General features: G+C 45.1%; 1 protein-coding gene across 1 annotated transcript in view; it reads left to right on the forward strand.

Annotated features, from left to right (window-relative positions):
- Cwh43 (cell wall biogenesis 43 C-terminal homolog) overlaps window positions 1-20,891 on the forward strand; it is a 44,638-nt gene that overhangs the window by 16,523 nt on the left and 7,224 nt on the right. Inside the window, exons 9-14 of the mRNA XM_032916391.1 lie at window positions 3,962-4,067; window positions 5,768-5,903; window positions 7,296-7,445; window positions 9,558-9,702; window positions 13,671-13,732; window positions 16,965-17,120. Coding sequence (XP_032772282.1) covers window positions 3,962-4,067; window positions 5,768-5,903; window positions 7,296-7,445; window positions 9,558-9,702; window positions 13,671-13,732; window positions 16,965-17,120 — 755 coding nt within the window. The remainder of the gene's footprint in view (window positions 1-3,961; window positions 4,068-5,767; window positions 5,904-7,295; window positions 7,446-9,557; window positions 9,703-13,670; window positions 13,733-16,964; window positions 17,121-20,891) is intronic.

Here is a 20,891-nt window from a genome sequence, read left to right on the forward strand (position 1 = left end):
GACACCCAGGAGTTGTATAAGCTGACTATATGGTACTTGTGGTTTAGTTGATGTAGATGGTTTACTTTTATTTTGTGTGTATGTTTTGCCTGCATGTATGTTTGTATACCATGTGTGTACCTGGTGCTCACAGAGGTCTGAAGAGGTCAGAAGAGGTCAGAAGAGGGCTTCAGAACGAGTTACAGGTGGTCGTGAGCCTACATGTGGGCACTGGGAATCAAACTCAGGTCCTCTGTATGAACAGTTAGTGTTCTTAACTGCTGAGCCATCACGGCAGCCTGGTGGTCTCAGCGTCTGGAGGAACCTTTATACTGACTTCCGGAGTGGGTGTACTACTCCATGTTCTAATGCACAGAGATGAAAGGTTCCTCGTTCTCCACGTGTGTTTTCTGAACAGTAGTCATCCTCGCACTATAGCGTGAATCTGTATTTTCCTGAAGGGATGTTTTTCCTTCTACTTATTAGCCAGTTACATTTATTCATTTGAAGAGAATGATTTGTTTGCTTCATTAACCCATCTATAGCTGGGGCAATTCGGGTTTTGGCTGTTTAAGTAGTTTATTTATTTATTTATTTTATATATGTGAGTCACTGTTACTGTCTTCACACCTACGGGAAGAGGGCCATCGGATCCCATTACAGATGGTTGCGAGTCACCATGTGGTTGTTGGGAATTGAACTCAGGACCTCTGGAAGGGCAGTCAGTGCTCTTAACCACTGAGACATCTCTCCAGCCCTCTTCTGTTGCTATTTTATATCACTGTTTGACTCAATGCTAGACCTGGGTACAGTGACTTTAAGACCCTGGGTCCCATTCCCTTTACTCGTAGTCATAGGACGGAACGATTAAGGAAATGATAATGGCAACTTGCTTGTGCCTTTTGTGTGCACTTAGTTTTCATTCATGATTTAATCAATATAAACTGTAAAAGACAGAGTATTTTGTATCTGATAGAGATTGCTGAGGATGTGAATATGAACGTCTTCTCTTCAAGGAGAGTATGAGGAAAGAATCCTCAGTTTTGTAAGCGATGTATGTCTTGTACGTTGCCATGGTGCGGACATTATTTTGTCCTTCGCTTTTTGTCATTTTAAACATTTAGACGTGTGCCCACTCCTGTAGAGAGAGAAGCAAGAAAAAGCCATTGCGAAGCTATGTTTCCCATCTGTTCTGGTAAAGAGACAATTGTATTTCACGGTGCAGCCAGAGTTACGGTTTGAGATAAAATAGAATTTGAGAGTTATTGCTGAATCCTAGCAATCTGTACTACCGGGGAAAAAATGCTTTCATATTCAATAGAAAGCGATCCTAAGGAAGGAGACTGCTTCCATGTTTCTCTGGCTCTCCTCCCCTCCCCCTCCTTCTCCTCAAGTCATGCTCAATACTAAGCCCAGGGCCCACCCAGCAACTATTTCCTAGTAAGGAGAGGGTAATAAGCCACCAGTACGGGCACTTTTGCTTGCCCTTTCCGTGTTAGTTTTTATTTTTACAATATGCTCTCCGGATGAAGAGGATGCTGGTGTCAGCCAGAAATTCTTAGGGAAGGAATTGATTGATTTGTTTGTTCATTCGTCCACTTACTCATTTGGCAAATGTTCGCCCTCTGCCTCTTGCTATGCCCAGGGCTGGAGGGACAAGATCTCTGCGCTCCCCCACTGTGCATTCTAGTGGATAAAGATGGTGTTCAGGAGGAAAAATGAAGACAGACTGGCTGTAGGCCCAGTGGCTTCTCAGGAAACTGTAGAATGCAAAGTTAGTGTCGGGCGGTTAGGGAAGGCTTCTCTGACATTTGAGATGAGACTTGAAAGTTGATTTTTTAAAAATCCAATTATTTAGATGTAATCCAGCTGTGATTCAGCTAGGAAATTTGTATGAAGGATCGAGGGAGAGCCAGCTCAGAGTGTTTGAGATGCATCCGAGTGGCCTGCAGGGCTGAAGTGTTATGTAGTGGAGGCTGATGCAGGTGCAGAGGCTGAGGAGGGCCTCATCACACAGGGTTTCACTAACCGCGGTGAGACACCTGTGAAGGATGAAGGACTAATAGACGTAAACATGGGTGCTAAAGCCAAGAAAAAAATGTAGGGGTCTTTCAGTGCTCCAAGAAAGAGGCTTTCTGAGTGGAGCAGTACAGAGAAGTGCAAGGATTTAGAGTACATACATACAAACACACACACACTCACATGCATACATGTTCACACATGCACACAAGTATCATACAAACATGCACACACACAATACTTTCGCTCATGCACATACTTTTGCTCTCACACATGCATACACACATATGCACACATGCACACACACTCACATGCAGGCATGCACCCAAATATCATACAAACATGTACACACACACTCATGCAAATACTTTCACTCACATACATACATATATATATGCATGTGCATATACATATTTAAATATGTGGGGTTGGGGATTTAGCTCAGTGGTAGAGCACTTGCCTAGCAAGCGCAAGGCCCTGGGTTCAGTCCCCAGCTCTGAAAAAAAAATATGTGCATGTACATATATACATACACACACGTTTAAGAAATAGTCTTTCTGGGTAGCCTTGGCTACCCTGTAACTTACAGAGATCCTCCTTCCTCTGCCAAGGGCTGGAATTGAAGGTTCTTGCTGGGACAAAATGTCTGTTAGAACAGCCTGGGAGAAGGATCTATTCCAGCTCACAGTTTCAGGGGAGGGGAGGCATAGTGGTTGGGACTCTCTGTGGTAGTGGGAGCTTGCTTGGTGACCTGTTGCATCTGGCACATCAAGGACATAAACTCATAAGCCCTGCCCTTACAGCCCTGCACCTGCCAGTGTGGTTACATGTGCAAAATGTTCCGAAACTTCCCAGATCAGCACTACGGTCTCCCGAGAGAGTAGCTTGAGCAAATGAGCATTGGATAAACTTGACGATTAAGCCACAACATTGAGGAAGGTGGTTTTTCCTTATTTGCTTGTTTATTTGAGATTTCTCTTATTGTTAATTACGTGATTGTGCATGTACCCGCGTGCATATGCACATGTAATTGAATACAAGGGCCTTTACAGGCCAGAGGCCTTGGATCCACTTGGAGCTAGAGTTCCAAGGGGCTGTGAACCAAAGAACATGGGTGCTGGGATCTGAACTCAGGTCCTCAGCAATACTAGTACATTCTAAACTATTAAGCCAATTCTCCATCCCAAAGCATTTTTAAAAATCAATCCCCATGCATTTCCCACAGTGTTAAGGCATATTATAGAAGCCCAAACAATATTGTTAATATTGTTGTGTTTGTGTTTTTAATTCCAGCTACATTGCTTGCAACTTTAACACTTTTTTTTTGAGTTTTTGAGACAGGATTTTTGTTTGTTTGTTTGTTTGTTTAATGTAGCCTTGGCTGTCCTGGAACTTGCACTGTAGACTGGGACTGGTCTGGAACTCACAGAGATCTGCCTGCCTCTGACTCCCAAGTTCTGGGACTGAAGGAGTGTGCCACTCTGTTGTTTTACATTAACACTTTTTTAAAAACTTAAAACCGTCTTCTTGTGATTCATTCCCATGGAAACGTGTTACTCAACTTCATCTGTTAAGGCTGTATAGGGTTCTGTTAGGTGTGTGACTTCATTTGTTCATGATTTTTCTGTGGTGGGACTAATTTAATGGGGATAGGTAGTGTTCTATGCATCAACACACACACACACACACACACACACACACACACACACACTATAAGCAATGGTTATTAGAAACACTTCCAAACATTTGTCTGAGCAGCCAAGTTTAAGCTAGAAGTTCACAAATTTGCTTTGAGAGGATCATAAGGTAAGGTCCTTATTTTTATGAATTAAATCTGGGTAAATGCCTATGGGATTTTCTTTGCTGAAATGTGAATTTCAATAGGAGAGAGGTGGAGAAGGCTGGGACCCCAAACTTCCACTGTTCATAGTTATACAAAATTATCACTTCATCAATTCCTCAGGCACCAGCGGACGTGGTCTCAGCTGCCATCTGGCCTTTTAGGTTTGGATATGACAACGAAGGATGGTCCAATCTAGAGCGGTCTGCTCAGCTGCTCAAGCAGACGGGTGAGTCCTGCTGAAACTGGCTCCAGGTTCTGAGAAAACACTGTGCTTCCTTTTATTCTATCCAAGTCCCCGAGTCTTAGGATTGCTTTGTGTGCGCTAAGTCCCTAACGGGGCTTCGCTTTGTGGTCAGGTCTATAATCCTCTGGAGCAATCAATTCATTGATCCTGAACAGCCTATCCTACCGGGTGGCTACAGGAGGTTCATCTCCTGCCTTTGCTGTCAGAGATGCTCCTGCTCTTGTCACCTGGGGATCTAAGAACCTAATGGATTATGAAGCAGAAAGAGTTGAATGTACGGTGGAAACTGTTTTCAGGGGCTGGAGAGATGGCTCAGAGGTTAGGAGCACTGACTGCTCTTCTAGAGGACCTGGGTTCAAGTCCCAACGCTCACATGACTTACACCTGTTTGTAACTCCACTTAAAGGGATCTGACATTCACAGACAGGGATAAACGGGGCAAAACACGAACACACATAAAAAAGAAGAAAAGGAAAAGAAAATTGTTTTCCTAAAGCCCCAAGGCCAGTCTTGTCTCTGTGCATTTGAGGGTTTTTCTTTTCATGAAGCATCCCGCAGCATGTGGGGATCCAGGTCCACACACTTCATGGCGTGTGCAGCGCGACAGTGAAGGAGTAAGGTCCTGGCTGTTCTCCACGTGAAGCACAGCCTCCGAGAAGTGCTTCGGCCCTGCTTAGAAGGCTCACAGACGCGTCAGTGCAGAGTCTAAGAAAAGCTGACAAACTCATTTCTATACCAGTACCATGGGGCTTTTTGCCTTGGACTAGAATGTCATTGTGGGGTTGGAGATATGACTTAGTGGGTAGAGTGCTGGCTTAATATATGCAAAGCCTGGGTTCAGCCCCTACTACTGAATAAAGTAGGTGACGAATACCTGTGAACCCCAGCACTCTGCCAGTGGAGATAGGACAGAAGTTCAAGGTCATCCTGGGCTACATTATGAGGCCAGCCTGGGCTACATTATAAGGCCAGCCTGGGCTACATAACAGCCTGTCTCAAAAACATAAAAAGCCAAGTTCTACTGTTTCTGCACATAAGCTGCGAATTTTTAAACGACATGAAGATTATTTGAACTTCTGGGGAAAGTGTCAAGACTATTTTAAAAACAAGTCAGGCACTGGTGATGGATGCCTTTGATCCCAGGACTTGGGAGGCAGAGGTAAGTAGATCTCTGAGTTCGAAGCCAGCTTGGTCTACAGACTGAGTTCCAGGACAGCCAGGGATACACAGAGAAACCTTGTCTCAAACAAACAAACAAACAAACAAACAAACAAATGAAAACAAAACAAAAAAAAGCAAGTAAAAAAACATAAAATAATAGGAAGTGTAGAAAAGTCATACTTTTCTCCTTCCTTAAAATGTCTTATGCTTTAATTAAGTTATAAGTACCCAGCACAGATCTGAGTCATATTCTTAGGATGCATAAGAATGATTTGCTTTGGGGTTCATGAGGTGAGGGTCGAGAATAACATTCTGCTGGGTATGGCGGTATACATCTGTAGCCCCAGTACTTGGGAGGTAGAGGTAGGACAATAATGAGTTAAGAGGCCAGCCCTGACTACCAAACAGAGCCCTTGCCTCAACCAAACAAAACAGTAATAAACCCATAAAGTTTCTGTTAATTGCTTTTTATATTGTTGCTTCCTTACCAGCTGCTTTTTGGTCCCCTTTCCTCCAAACAGGTGCAGATTTTATTACCATTTTGGAGAGTGACGCTTCTAAGCCCTATATGGGGAACAACGACTTAACCATGTGGCTGGGGGAGAAGTTGGGTTTCTATACAGACTTTGGGCCAAGTACCAGGGATCACACGTGGGGGTGAGTGGAGCTTGGGGATTAATGCTAAGCAGAGGATAAGCTATGGCTTGGGCTGGGAAGTTGGCACTGTCCTGTGACTATGTCTCAGTGACCCAGTGACAGGGAGGCAGGGAAGTGCTAACATTATTCATAGCCATGAATTTTCACAGTGGATCCTGAGGGCTGGACATTACTGCTTCTTCACCCAGATCAGCTCCTCAAGGCGGGGGGTGGGGGGGTCACAATGCTGATCCTGTCTGATAGTTTCAGGTAAGTTATAGTATAGTGTAAAAGACAAGAACACAGCTGGCCTTCCATAGCAGCTTCTTTACTCCTGAATTCAAACAATTTGAAACTGAACATATTTGAAAAAGTCTAGAGCGTTTCAAAGAGCGGGGCTAGAGAGATGGCTAGGCACCTACAGGCACTTGCTACGCAATCATGAAGACCAGAGTTAAGATCCCACTATACACAGCAAACTGAGCATCTCTGCAAATACCAGAACTCCAGTTCTGAGGGATCTGACTCCCTTTTTTGACCTCTGTGAGCACAGACAGGTGCACCCCCCACCCCAATAAATAAATAAATGAGTCTTTAAAAAGTAGAAAGTTTCAAAAAAGGTAAAACTTGAATTCGCCACTGAGTATGTACTCTATTGAGTTCAAGTAAATGAACTAATGTATGGGCCTTAGTTTAGATACTATAAGATAGCCCAGAGATGAATTAACACACTCAGGAAGATTGTATGTAAATGTGACATGATTTTGCATAGGACACTCATCTGAACTTGTGTGTTTTTATGGGAATCCTGGAATCTGTCCTCTGCAAAGACTGAAGGACAACTAGAAACATGTTCACAAAGAAATAAACCAGACAGTCTGAGACTGTGTTGTGTGCTATGGGTGAAGAAAACAAGCTGCAGAGAGAGAGAGAGAGAGAGAGAGAGAGAGAGAGAGCCCAGGTAGTGGGAGGGGATGCTATGAGAGAAGAAAACAAGAGAGAGGGAGAGGGAGAGGGGGAGGGAGAGGGAGAGGGAGAGGGGAGGGGGAGGAGAGAGAGAGAGAGAGAGAGAGAGAGAGAGAGAGAGAGAGAGAAGTGGCTTGGAATATTGTTACAGTAACAACACAAGAAGTCAGGTGGGCTTTTCCTTATATCAACACTGCTGTTTTTATGTCTCCAATGGCATTTGCTGCAAAGCACCTGGTACTGTGATTAACACAGCAGGATGGGCTGACTAGGAAGAGGCAATGGACCAGCATACAGACTTCCATAGACGTCTTCACCACACTCCGGCTCTGAGTGCCCCTCGGTGGATACCTGTCATGTGACCTGACTTTTTAATGCGCTTCCTTCGTCTCATCCCCTAGACAGGCTGAGAACCAGACTGTTCTGCTTTTTCTCTTTCTCCTACAGGATTATGGTTCTGTCTCGGTACCCGATTGTGAGATCGGAACATCACCTTCTTCCGTCACCAGAGGGCGAGATCGCACCAGCCATAACCATGACAGTTAACATCTCCAACAGACTGGTGGATTTTGTGGTGACACACTTCGGGAATCATGAGTGGGTTTCTTTGGATTACTTAATAGTTTACAGAAGCCAGGAAGTACTAGTAACCTATTACTTTGATTTTTTAAAAACGAAATAACCTTTCTTCCTATCTCAAAAAAACAAAAACAAAAACAAAACAAACAAAAACCCCTTTAGATTATTGTCCCTATTGCTTGTGGTTTGTACGTTTGAGCCTTGATGGCCATACAAGGTCATGACTGTGTCTTGAGTGGTAGCTCTCCATACATTCGTGGCGGCCATGTTTAATCTTCATGTTGTATGAGCAAAGTGCCATATTGTTATCCTTTTTCTAAAGACACCAGGTGGAGAGAAGTTCCACCATCAGGTCACACAACTAGGAAGAATTCAGAACAAAGCTGGCGCTCAGACATGCCTGGATCTACACATGAAACCAGACTACAGAAAACAAGAACAAGAACAACAACAACAACACACTCCCTGTCCTTACAGGGCCATTGGCATAAATAGCTGCACTGCTGGGATCCGAGGGCACTACGTGACATTCCCTTCTTTCCTCACATTTTCATAACAGTGATAGGTAACACTGGCCGTCCAACACATACACTCTGCTAGGTCCTGTCTTCCAATCTTCTTCAAGATCTCTCCAGTGCTCTCAGTTCCCATTGATCTTCCCCATCTCTTTTTGTCCCTGTAACACTCACCCTTCTTTCTAGGAAAATGCCTCTATTTGTCAACTACTCATTTACTCATGGGTCTATCCTTTGGACCCACCGGTGTCTATATAGTGCAAGGAATGAGATATCCCAGAGTCCTTTGCCTTCTGCTTTCTAGATGGATTTAGTCAACAAGAGGCACAAAGTTGGAAGGCAATACAAGGAAGACACCTGAGAATTTCTTATCCCTTCTCTGGGCTTTTTCTGGTGTCTCTGGCAGCAGTCGAGCCTCTTCTGTGGCTGCAGTACCTAGATCACTTTCACAGAAGTCCCTGCTTTAGCCCATCCCCCTCTAGCCAGTGCTGGCTTCCTACTGACTCTGTAGGGTCACTTCTGTCGGTCCGACTTCCAGTGGTAGAGACAGTGCTAGTGTCTCATTGCTGCCAACCTCTGATTGTATCTCTGCTCCCCGATTGGCTTTTCATCACACAAGTAACCAACTGCCTATATTAAATTCATGTTGTTTGAAGTTCCCAAGGTGTCTCTCTTCCCCTGATAGGTCATATCAAACATGATGTTCTTTTTTCTGGAACTGGAAGTCCCTTGAAAGAAAGCTTGCCTAATTATCTGTTTCATGCCTACAGTAATTAGTATATTAAAGGCAAGATACACAGCCAGTATTTGGGCAAGAGAGCAGAGGAGACATTCAGAAAACCTTCCATTGAAGTAACAATGTAGTTCCACAAGCCTGGGCTGTTTTATGAAGGTTACAACTCTCCCTCTTGTGAGTGTCCCTGGGTCTTTTGCTTTGATATCCATTCTTTAGCTGTGATCCTGGTGACCTGGTCTCACATCCCTGCCACACTTTCTCCATTTACTTGTGCATTAGATTCACTCACGATGTTGAGAGTAAACGTAGAGCCTTTGTGTGTGAGGCGAGCGTTCTGCCACTGAGCCGCGTCTCCGCACCTGCCATGATTTAAGACTAAAAAAAGGTTGAACAGATTCTGTGTTTGGAAGAGAAACGTAAAGGTTTGATTTATTTATAACCATGTGCCTGTGTGTCCCTGTGAGTGGGGATGTGCACGAGTGTGGGTGCCTGAGGAGGCCAGAAGAGTGTAGCAAATGCTTTGATGCTGACGTCATAGGCAGTTGTAGCTAGCGGACAGGGATGCGTGACATGACCAAACTCCATTCCAAGAACAGCAAGTCCTCTTAAGTGCTAAGCTATCTCTTCGGCCCTAAGAAGGATTTTTGAATGAACTTGACTCACTGGTTTCTAGAGAAAGGTTCTTCTTAGTCAAGCGTTTGTCAAGCCCAGTTTGAAGTGTGGTTCTATGTCTTGTTCATTGTGAAAATTCAGACCCTTTCCCAATAGAAATGGCTCTGGTTTTTACCGTTTGAGGATATTTTGAGGGAATTTAGTTACCTGCCTTTCTTTTCTTTTACACATGTCATGAAGAGACTCCTTTTGCATTTTTTTTTTTAGAGATGACCTTGACAGGAAGCTACAGGCTATTGCAGTTTCAAAACTGCTGAAAAATTGTTCAAATCAAGTGATATTTTTGGGCTACATCACTTCAGAGCCTGGTTCCAGAGACTACACACAACTCACAAAACATGGCCACGTGAAGGTAACACAAGTTTAATGTGACTTCTGATCTACTAAGTTAACTGCTTCTTTATTCCTACACACTTAAAAAAAACCCAATCCCAAAACCTTGTATGTTTGTGTACATGTGTGTATCTTGCCCATGTACATGCATATGCACATGTATGTGTTTGTGCATGTGCAATCACATGTATGTGCACGTGTATATACATGTGTATGTGTTTGTGTGTGCATGTGTGTATTTTGTGCACTTACCCACACATGTATGTGTGCATGTGTGTTTGTATGTGTGCATGTATGCATGCATATGCATTTGTGTGTGTGCATGTGTGTGTTTGTGTGTACTTGCATGCACATGTGTGTGCATGCATATATGTGTATGTGTGTGTGCATGAGTGTGTGTATTTATGTGTGTGTGTGTAGTTGGAGATTTGAGTTTGACATCATGTGACCTCCATTCTTTTTCACATTATTTTGAGACCGGGTCTCTCATTGAACCTGGAGCTCATGGGATAGACCCTGGGATCTGCTTGCATCTGCTTTCCCAGGGCAAGAATTGCAAATGTTTACCAACTGTGCCCAGATTTTTATATGTGTGCTGGGGATCTGAACCCAGGTCTGTGTGGCAAGCCCCTTTCCAACTGAGTAACCCTCCCAGCACCCGGACAACTTCATGTATTCTGTGCTTTGTGAGCACAAAAAGCACTACACAGCCTACTGCTTCAAAACAGCAGGACACACATCAGCGTGCTCACCCATCTGTGCTGTGCTCAGTGGGGCAGCTCAGTTGTGCTCCACACAGGGCCAGTGAGCGGTGTCTTGGGTACTACACGGTTTCCTGTGTGGAGGACTCACGGGAGATGCTTTTGGTTCAAGACCATCACTCCTACTCCTGGGCTATTTGGCTTCCTCCCTTATGGTGGCTGGGTTCTGGAGTGAGTAAACAAGGGGAGAGCCTGCACTGTCCTCTAGGACTTGCCCTTCTAAGTGGCACAGTGTGACCTCTGCTTTAATCATAATTCTTGTCACATTCACCTGAAGGATCATCAACCTCACTCCTTGATATGGGAAACATCAAAGACACCTAGGAAGGACACCATGGGCCTTGAGCTGTGATTGTAACTGTACTTAGAAAATGGAAGCCGTCACGTGGAGAAAGTTAGTTCTATGGCTGTGAGTAAAAGCTGAAATGGAGAATCAGGAAGAGGGGCGTCCAGTCGCCTAGGGCCTTACCAATGATCCCAGATTAGCACTTACCTCTCTAGGTCTAAAACACTTCAATTCTTCAGGGTAACCCGATGTAATCCAGCTCTTAGGAAATAATATACAAACCAAACCCCCAAGAGACTGATCCATGCACCAGAATATGACACAGATTAATGTATAGTGAGAACGCAGTTGCTGTGTTTGATTAGGCTCAGTAGAGAGCTCTGTCCTTAGAGCACAGCATCAGAAAGTTGACAGAGAGCGAGCTGTAATGAGGGTTTTGGCAGGGGACAGACACTCAGCTGGCGGCGGTAAGAAAGAGCAGCATGGTTCTCGGTCTCGAAGCCTTGGTGGAGAATCAGCCCTGATATGACACTCACTCTATGTCATCTGCCATGGCCTCTGTTGCTGCCCCGCCTTCCCCCATCCCCCAACATGGCCTCCCTCTCCCCTGGTCTCCAGTCCTATGGTCTGATCATGTAAAACAGCATCTGTGTTCTATCGGGGAAGATAGAGAAAGAGCTAAAGGGAGGCCGAGGGTGAAGGCAGATCACCTCTGCACGCACACCCCAGAAGAGTGATCTTTGCTTTTCATTTCTCTGACTGGCGTTCAGCCGTGCTCGTGCTTCACTGGACAAGGACTGGAAGTAGAGCAATCCAATCTGATGGCTATGTGCAGAGGGAGATGGATCTCTGGGAAAAGGGAAACATGGGGAGATGAGTTGGGCTCTGTATTCATGGACGAGATAGAAGTACGGCCTCGTTTTCGTTGGGATGGCGACGTTTATTGCAGAGAAGAAAAACAGTATTGCAAAGAGGAAGAATTCAGCTGAGTTTAAAGCATGTGTGTGGTCTATCCAGAGGGCAGGATATAGAGATCTAGAATCCAGGAGCTTAATCAGGATTAGAGAGAGGAATCAGTATCCAGGCAGTCCTTCAAGCCACTGGTGTGGCAACCTTCCTTGAGACCTTTAAGAAGTTCGGGAGGACACTGCACTCTGTTGCTCTGGGTTGTATCACCACAGCGTACCTGGTTCTGGGTAGTCTGTGAAGAAGACATTTGCCTGCCTTATTGTTTTGGAGACTGGCATTATAAGATTAGGCAGCCGTAATCTATTCAGGCCGTCCCACTGCATCAGATGGAAGGTAGTGGAAATGGCCCCAGGAAGAGAGGGAGAAGCTTCTAGCTCATCTAGCTGTAACTGGCTCTGTGAGACCAGCATTAACCCCTCTGAAGGAGGCGACCCCTTGACTTAGCCAGTTTTGACAAGGTGCTGACCTACAGAATTTCCACACCTTAACATGGCCATAATGGAGTCCAGGCTTCCATTCCGTGAAACCCATGGGGGGTGGGGTGTGTGTTCAAATCACATTCGACTGATAGCTATTATGGGTTGGTGAAAGACAGGGAGAGACAAGGAGAGACAGAGAGAGACAGAAACACAGAGACAGACAGACAGACAGAAAAGAGAATGCACTAATTCTCAGGGAAGGGTCAGGAGAATCAAAGGGCAACCTAGGGCTTGGAATCACAGGTTTGTCAGTTCTCTGTGAGACGCAGCCTCCAAGTTGGCTTTTCATTTGCCCTCTGTTGGTTTCCCCGTATAATGGTTAAAGGCTGTTTTGATTGGTAATGGACTCTAACATTGCTTTTCTATGAGGATGTTCATTGACATGTAGAGGAATTTTAATCGTCTATGCTTGGATGAATAGATTTTTTTTCCTTAAGAAATGAGTAATTAACTTCTCTAGTCTTAAAATTTTACAACACTGTATAAAATTCTAATGAAGCAAAGTAACAGTTTAACAGATGTATAGCTGATTAGCTTTAGTATCTACGGCTAAATGACTAGATTGCTCTTTCCCAAGGCAAGCTGAACACTTCTTCTCTTATTTATTTGCTTTTACAGTTATTAAGCATTTAAGTTTAATTTCTGAGATTTATTTACACTCTCTTTTGTATACAAATGGAGCATAGAACGTAAATAATACGTAAGATTAACATCCAGGTACACATCATGTAGCGAATAAAAATCATAAATTGTGTGTCACATTTGTAGTGATATAAAATGTATTTTAAGTTAGATTTTAATAGTTAAAATTTAGAGGTGGTAAAAAGTCAAATACAAATATATTATTTATAGGCTATTTAAAGAGAAGAAAGTGGCGATTTCTTCTTTCATCCACAAATCTCCATATTTATAGTTTTTCCAGTACATTATAGAAAAAAAAAATCCCTTTCTCCTTCTCCGATGAAAAATGAGTCTGGTTTCAAGCCTTCAACATCAAAAGAGTCTTGATTGCTCCTGAATGAGTCTCTGTCTATGCTCTGATTTAGTAAACACAGAGCAAGCACCCACAGAACACCAGACATCAAGTTAAGTACCAGGCGGCTGGAGATCTATTGATGGGATTCCCTTAGCACGGAGATCTATTGATGGGATTCCCTTAGCACGGAGAGGCAAGGGAGAGCAAAGGAAGAAGTCAGGGCGTTTCTCATCCTTTCTCTGTGCTTTTTCCAAACAAGCCCCTGAGGCACTGGGGTGCAGCTGGGGTGCAGAGCCTGGTGAGGACTGGGGTCTGATGTCAGGGCTCTCAGTTCTGCTGGGACTGATGGATTTGGAGAGCTGCAGGAGGTGAGACCATGGTTCCCAGCATCCAGTGCAGCGATGGAGAGGGGCATGGGTTCATTTTTTTTTCTTTCTTTCTTCTCTTTTTTTGAGCAATTCAATTTCGAGCATTGTTTTCTATCTTTTAAGCATTCTCCTCTCTGCCCTTGAATAGGATATTGACAGCTCAGATCGAGACAGATGGTGTGAATATATCATGTATCGGGGCCTGATCAGGTGAGCACTGGCGTTAAAAAAAAAAAAATTCTGTGAAGGCAAAGTGTTATGGAGGCAATTATTTTTCACTGCTCTTTATAAACGTTGATTTTGTTGGTTACACGATTTAACAGTGTTGGCCCTTAATAGTCTAAGAAGACAGAACCAGCTAAGCTAAGTTAGAGGTATCATAAGGGCCTTGCTGTTGGGGGAAGGGGGAGCGGCACGACTTTTCTCCTGGGCTCCCTCTGACCCAGGCTGTCACTCTCTCGCTAGTTCCGGCTCTGTGGCCATAGGAACTAGCGCTAATTTATCTCGGAGGCTCCATGCTGGCCCCCATGGTACTCTCTAACCTGGGTGGTCCGCGAGCTGTTCCAGTGTGGCATTTTGCCACGCTCCTTTGCTTTCACTCACAGCTCCCTTAGTGGGTTGTTACCACGCCAGGCATATACATCCCAATTCCATGGCAGGCTTGGTGTGTCCCACCGCCACACCTTCTCTTGAACTCAATTCAGTCGCCACATGAAAGAACGCACCACACAATATCCTCTGATCCAATTGATAAGATATAATTTGCCCATCTAGACAGCACGAAATCCTGTACACCCATCCCTTAGAACCTTCATCTATGTGCAGAGAAGAATCTTAACATCTACCACCATGTTCTCCCACTTCTTTCTCTCCGGCTTCTCCCTCTCCTTCTAAAAGCTCCGTTCCCGCCTCCCTTCCTTCTCATCCAATGACAGCCTCTTTTTATCTTGTCTGCCTTAACCTGTACCCTGTAAAGTATTAAACACAATGACGTATAACTCAGGCACTGTAAGAAAGGTACCATTGGGAGATGACCCTTCCGGATATAGGGAAAGAGGCCCTAACACAAGAGCATTCTGTTTGAAGAGGGTGACACGAGGGACGCTGCAGTATGTGTTGGGCTTGAAAGGTGGATGAGTAGCAGGTGAATGCTGACTCCCTTCACACTGGGAAGGGAGTAGATTTTGCAAGGTTTTATGGACCTGTATTAAGGACTTTGATTATAAGCATATGGAGACCTTATTGGTCCCTGGATGGCTCACCTGGTTGGCTCATGTACTTACTGAAGGAAGTCCAGGAAACCACTTAGGGGCTATAAAGTTCATTCTGGTTACAACACTGGTTTGAAGACTCTAAGAGGCTCTCAGACAGCTGCTCAAGAACTAGGCTAACTACTGCTTCAGTTTCCAAGGAGCTATGGTAGAAGATCATACTGCTTCATAAATCATTTCATACCTAAGACTGAGAACACTGTTTCTATCTCATCCTGCGTTCAAGTGTTAGTTTGTCACAGGATATCAGAATTCTAGAAAACAAGCTTTGGTGTAGACTGAGCTAGATATAACAGTTCCAAGTTGCACAAAGTGACTAGCCATCAGGACACAGTATGTTTATGATAAGTGGTGCTTCTCTGTGTGCATACAGCCATGCTTGCATGCATGTGTGCATGTGTTACAGCATGTCCATTGTCCTACCCTGGTTGCCCTGGCAAAATAATACAGAATGAGTGGGTGGTTTAAATAAAAGCCAGTTATATTCTCAAAGGTCTAGAACAAACAAGCCAGCAGGGTTGGGGTCTGGTGAGGGCTCTCCCTTTGGGTGGCTCATGGCTGACTTCTTGTCCAGGGCTCACATGGCCATTCCTTGGCATGTGCCTTCTGAGTGTTGGCTCTCAATCACCCAGCTCGTTGCCCTTGCACTTAGTAGGTTTAATACTTTAACGACAATGGGAGCCTTCCTCTTCAGGGAACGATTTATGTAGTCGAGATTTCTTATCTTCTAGGGCTTCAGGAATAGCCTTGAAGGTCGCATCTGTGAAACAGGTTAAAACTTTGATCTTGGAGATTCGGGAAATAAACAGCCCAGATTTGCTGGGGACAGTGCTTTGGAGTGACCCAGAGCCCCGAGCTTAGCCCAAAGCCTTAACCTGTGACAGCTCAGATCCCCCATCTGACAGGGCCCCAGCACTTGTCCCTCCCTTCGTCCCTTTGTCAGTGGTAATGTAGGCTACCTCCACCCATCCTGATTCTTTGTTTCTGTTTCTCTCTCGCAGGTCCCCCCACTCTGGCTGAAGCCCCTCTTTCTTTTACCTTTCCCCTAGCCTCTCCACTTCTGCCTTCCCATGGTGTGTACTCTACCCAGCAGCCACCACAGATCTCTGCCTCACCCCCTCTGATGGATTCCATTCCCCCCTCTTCCTCTGGGATAGGACTCTGAATCCATCCTCACAGGTGTGTTGGAGGAAGGGTTCTGTCACCCACTTCCCTTCTATCCCAAGTCCATTGCCTTTCTTCCTTCAGTCCTGGTTGAGTCCCCAAACCCCACACATGTCTACCTCTGAGCCTTTGCCTTTCTTGGCCCTTCCGGTACATTGGACTCCTTACTCCCCGTCCTTTCCCACGGGATGTATCTATCACTGTCCGATGGATGTTCTACATACACACTTGTTTAATTTGCCCTCCAACTAGAACAAATGGTCACTGGGAGCAAGGACTTCATCTTACCTCCTGCCACCCCCACAACCTAAAATGCTGCCATGGAAAGTTCATCAAATCCATAAGCAATTGAACACAATGCAGATGCCCTTTCTGGAAGAGGCAGGATGTAAACGAATGAAAATGAAAAGTGGGTCATTCATTTTCCCATGTGAGAACTTCACTAAGAACTCTTCGGATAGTGTCTACAAAGTGCTTTGACTTTTCCAGACAGCCGAACACTGTAAGCCAAACAGGATGTGGAAATTTTTTTTTTGCAGACATACAAAGTCTTTGATTTTAGACTAGGAAATGTGCCTAGAAATATGCACGAGGTATTTGGATTTTGAAAAGGAGAAGGAAAAAAAATGTAAGCACGCACACTTGTCAGTCTGAAGAGATCCTGTTATTAACTCAAAGCATAATTATATGGGAAGCAGTTTGTGTAGACGAAACATTCATCCAAGTACAGAAGTAAAGCAAGGTTGCTAAGTGGAGTTAATTAAATCTATGTACACATTCCTTATTCATTTATCATGCTATGAAAATAGTATTTCTGTTAATATTTAGGGTAATAAATCAAGTTAATTCTAGTCCTAATACTCGGGGTCAAGTTAGAAATGGGGAACTAGCTTAACTTAAAGGTGCCAGCCATTAGCATTCGCTGGGATTTGGTTGGGCCTTTGCTGTACTCATTAGAATATTTTTGTAATGAGACATTTTAGAAACCATTTCTAATTCTACTGCAGGTTGGGTTATGCAAGGATTTCTCATGCTGAACTTAGTGACTCTGAGATTCAGATGGCCAAATTCAGGATCCCAGATGATCCCTTCAATTACAGAGACAACCAGAAAGTCGTCATAGACCACCAAGGAGTTCCCAAGGACATTCATTTCAACCCGAGGTGAGTGGGTGCCTGAGTGAGTGCCTGTCTACTGTAGACAGCACATACAAGCTACCATATGTCCTCACGGAGACCAGGTATCCCCTCATACGTGCTCAAGATTGTGGTGGACTCTGAAGGCTCATTTCAAGAGAAGGAAGCCATGGTAAAGATTATAACCCATGGGTTGAAGTTATGGTTTTGGCTTTCTGTAATAAAATGTATTGTAGCCCTAGCCCCAGGGAAAATGTCACCCACTAAGTACCACCATCACCATGGTCACCATCACCTCAACTGCTATCACCATCAACATCACCACTATCATCATCACCACCATCATTAACACGACCACGGCATTTTGAGTGCTCTCTTGTCTCAGCTCTGTTCTAGACTCTTTATGTGTTACCTCAGATTAACTCACGGGGTTGTTAACTGCTGTAACCAATATTTTATTGAGGAGGAAGTTCAGGTGAGGGATATGATTGCATTAGGCCCGAGTGACTAGTCAGTGACAGAGCTACTGAGGAGGAAGGAAGCCCATTAGCACCACAGGGATGCTGCGATTTCTCGCTGCCTGAACCTTCCATTCAGCCCAAGAACGTTTGAAAATGACACTGCTAAGTCTTGCCCCAAATCCGCTCATTGGGACTCCCTGTGATGATGCTTGGTTTGGGGACTTAAAAAAAATTCTTCCCAGGCAATTCTCACCGAGACTGTGAAGTGTGGGCAGTTCTCTAACATGCAGGTGTCTTCCCAGGAAAAGAGCTATTGAGTTTCATTTTGCTTAGTTTTTAACAGTGGTTGTCTAAGACATCTGTTTGTAGCCAAGCATATGATTTGACGCACGTGCTCTTTTCTCTGCCACAGTGGCTCATGAGACAGGACTTCCGTGTCAACCCGGATGCTGAGCGAGTCCTAGACGTTACCATCACTCGCCATTTCTACTTTACTAGCTCATAGCTGCAACAGGTTTCACATTGTCAGGGATAAAAGTACACTTCAATCGTTTACTTCCTTGATTTCCTGGAGACAACCGGACCACAGTGTAGTGATTAATATAAGGAAAACCCAGCCTTTTTTTGCTGTTTCTTACCTGCTGGGTATACATGGGGTGGTGGGGTCAGCCTCTGTATTCTTGCCAGAGAAAAGAGGGACTGCACATCATTAGCCTGATCATTCCCATGAACATGTATCACATTCTGAACATGAGTCTGTGTTAGAGTTTCAATTGTTACGATGAGACCCACAATCAAAAGCAAGTTGGGGAGGAAAGGGTTTATCTGACTTATGCTTCCACATCACTGTTCATCATCAGAGGGAATCAAAGCAGAACAGGAGCTGGGAGGCAGGAGCTGAGGCAGAGGCTTGCTCTCCATCCATTGTTAAGTTAGCTTCCTCCCTCCCTCCCTCCCTCCCTCCCTCCCTCCCTCCCTTGCTTCCTTCCTTCCTTCCTTTCCTTCTTTCTTTCTTTAACTTTTTATTGATTCTTTGTGAGTTTCACATCATGCATCCCAGTCCAGCTCATCTCCTGTCCTCTCATATCTTCTCTTTGCCTTTGCAGTCTCCTGCTTTTGCAAACACACACACACACACACACACACACACACACACACACACACACACACACACACACACAACCCCCACCACCACCAAAACCAAAACCAAAGCATAGAAAACATCTCCTGTGGAAGCTGTAGTGTGTCACAGTGTGTCCCACAGTGCACCCCTCTGTCCACACATCTTCACTTACAAAAGTCCATTGCAGTGAGTCATTGGTCTGGTTAGAGATATCTGTCTTCTGTGACGCTATCAATATTGGGTCCTCCTACCCAGCTTCCTCCTTGTTATCCTGCCCATACCCTGTGTCATGGAGAGCCTGTAGTTTTGATTGGCAGGACTGACCCGTCCATGCATCCAGACTGTTCAGAGATGATATGGATTTTGGGGTGGGCTAACACAGAGCTGGATCTGGGTCTAGGTGGTGGCTGTCTCTTACCTGCACTACCAGGGCAAGGTTTTCAGCACTGATCCGGCTAAGCCACCCAGTGCTGTTATCAGTAGGAGGCAGGGTCAGCTCTCCTGCTCTCAGGGCCAGTTCACTCACTCACACACCTCCAGAGCTACTGGGTCACACACTTCTCCCAAGTGCTGCAGCCTGTGAGGGGCAGGACCAGCTCTACCATTCTTACAGTTCTCACACTCTCGGACTCGCTCACCTATGCCTTGGCCAGCAGGGCCAGCTCCACTGTGTTGCCCAGAGGTGAGGGCCTGCTCTCCAACTACAGTTAGTGAAGGGGCAGGGCTAGCTCTTCTGCTCCCAAGCTGTCTGGGGGACAGCTCCCCCATACTCTCACCCCAGGGTTCACCTGCACCCCCTCTACCATGGCCAACACTGCTGTGCTGCCCAGGAGAGATGCAGGGTCCACTCCCCTCTGTGCTGCAGCCACCAAGGGCCAGGGCCAGCTCACTTGCTCTTGTGACCCCAGGGCCAGCAATCCTAACTGCTGGAGGTGACTACAGCCAACCCTGCTTTCTCATAGAACCCAGGACCACCAGTCCAGCAGTGGCCCCCACTACAGTGGGTTGGGCCCTCCTACTTGAATTACTAATTTAGAAAATGCCCAAAGGCTTGCTTGCAACCCAATCTTGTGGAGGCATTTTCTCAATTGAGGCTCCCCTCTCTCAAATGACTCTAGTTCATACCAAGTTGATATCAAACTAGGCAGCACAGAGACCACCTTTTTGCTGAATGGGATGACTTCTTAAATGGAAAAGCAAACTTTTGGGCAGAAAAGATTTTCTTCCTTTTTTACTCTTCATATACTAAGACTGTGGCAAGAGCCCAAAACGCTATTTTTAGTGAACCACAACTGCTGATTGAGGCAAGACAGCTGAGGCCGAGCTACGTCCATTTTCCTGTTCTGTTACAAGAACGATGAAGGTGTTGGGGGAGGCCTGCTCAGGATTAAGGCATACTCTCTCGGAAGTCTTGAATATTCTCTACATCATCATTAACTTTAGTCACAGTGCCTAAGAGCAGATTACTTGCCCTGTACAATTGAAATGGCATCCTTCGGCTGGCGTCTCCCCCAGTCAGCCATAGGCAACCACTGTTACTTCTGCTCCTTGCTTCTGCAAGTGTAACTTTAAAAAGCTCTACCTGAGAGAACACACTCTCACTTGCAGGCTCTCCCTCTCCCCCGGCTTCTTTCTCCTGAGAATCAAACATGGTTTGGCACAATCCAGACTTAGCACTTAGCCAGCACTCAGTCACCGAGCCACATCTCAGGTTCTTGTTTTGTTTTTAAATTTTTCTTTGAAATAGGGTCCACACTGTGTAGCTCAGAATGACCTTGAACTTACTGTCTAATTCAGGCTGGTTTTGAACTGGCTCGAGGCCCCTGTCTCTGTTTCCCAGGTGGTGAGGTGACATGTTCTGATTAGTTCACTGGTCCTAGTTTATCCGTGGTGCAGCAGAAGACAGCCTTTCCTTTGTTTTGAGGGCTGAATAATATTCCTGAGTGTGTGGACCCAGGTCAGCCTTGGGCATGTTGTTCCTAATTCCTCAGGAGCTGACCTTGATTTTTTAGGTATTTTTGCACAAGAGTTCACTAGGCTAACCTGGCTAGACCAGCGCTCTTTTTCCATCTGCCTGTCTTTGTCTCTCCAGCGCTGGATGGCAAGAGCATGCATGCCACCGCACCTGACTTTTAAAATGAGGGTCCTAGGAATCAAACTCAGATCTCCATGGCACTCAGCAAGTGTTTTACTGACTGAACTATTTCCCCATTT

This window comes from Rattus rattus, chromosome 11, assembly GCF_011064425.1.
Source record: "Rattus rattus isolate New Zealand chromosome 11, Rrattus_CSIRO_v1, whole genome shotgun sequence".
In the NCBI taxonomy this organism is placed as follows: Eukaryota; Metazoa; Chordata; class Mammalia; order Rodentia; family Muridae; genus Rattus; species Rattus rattus.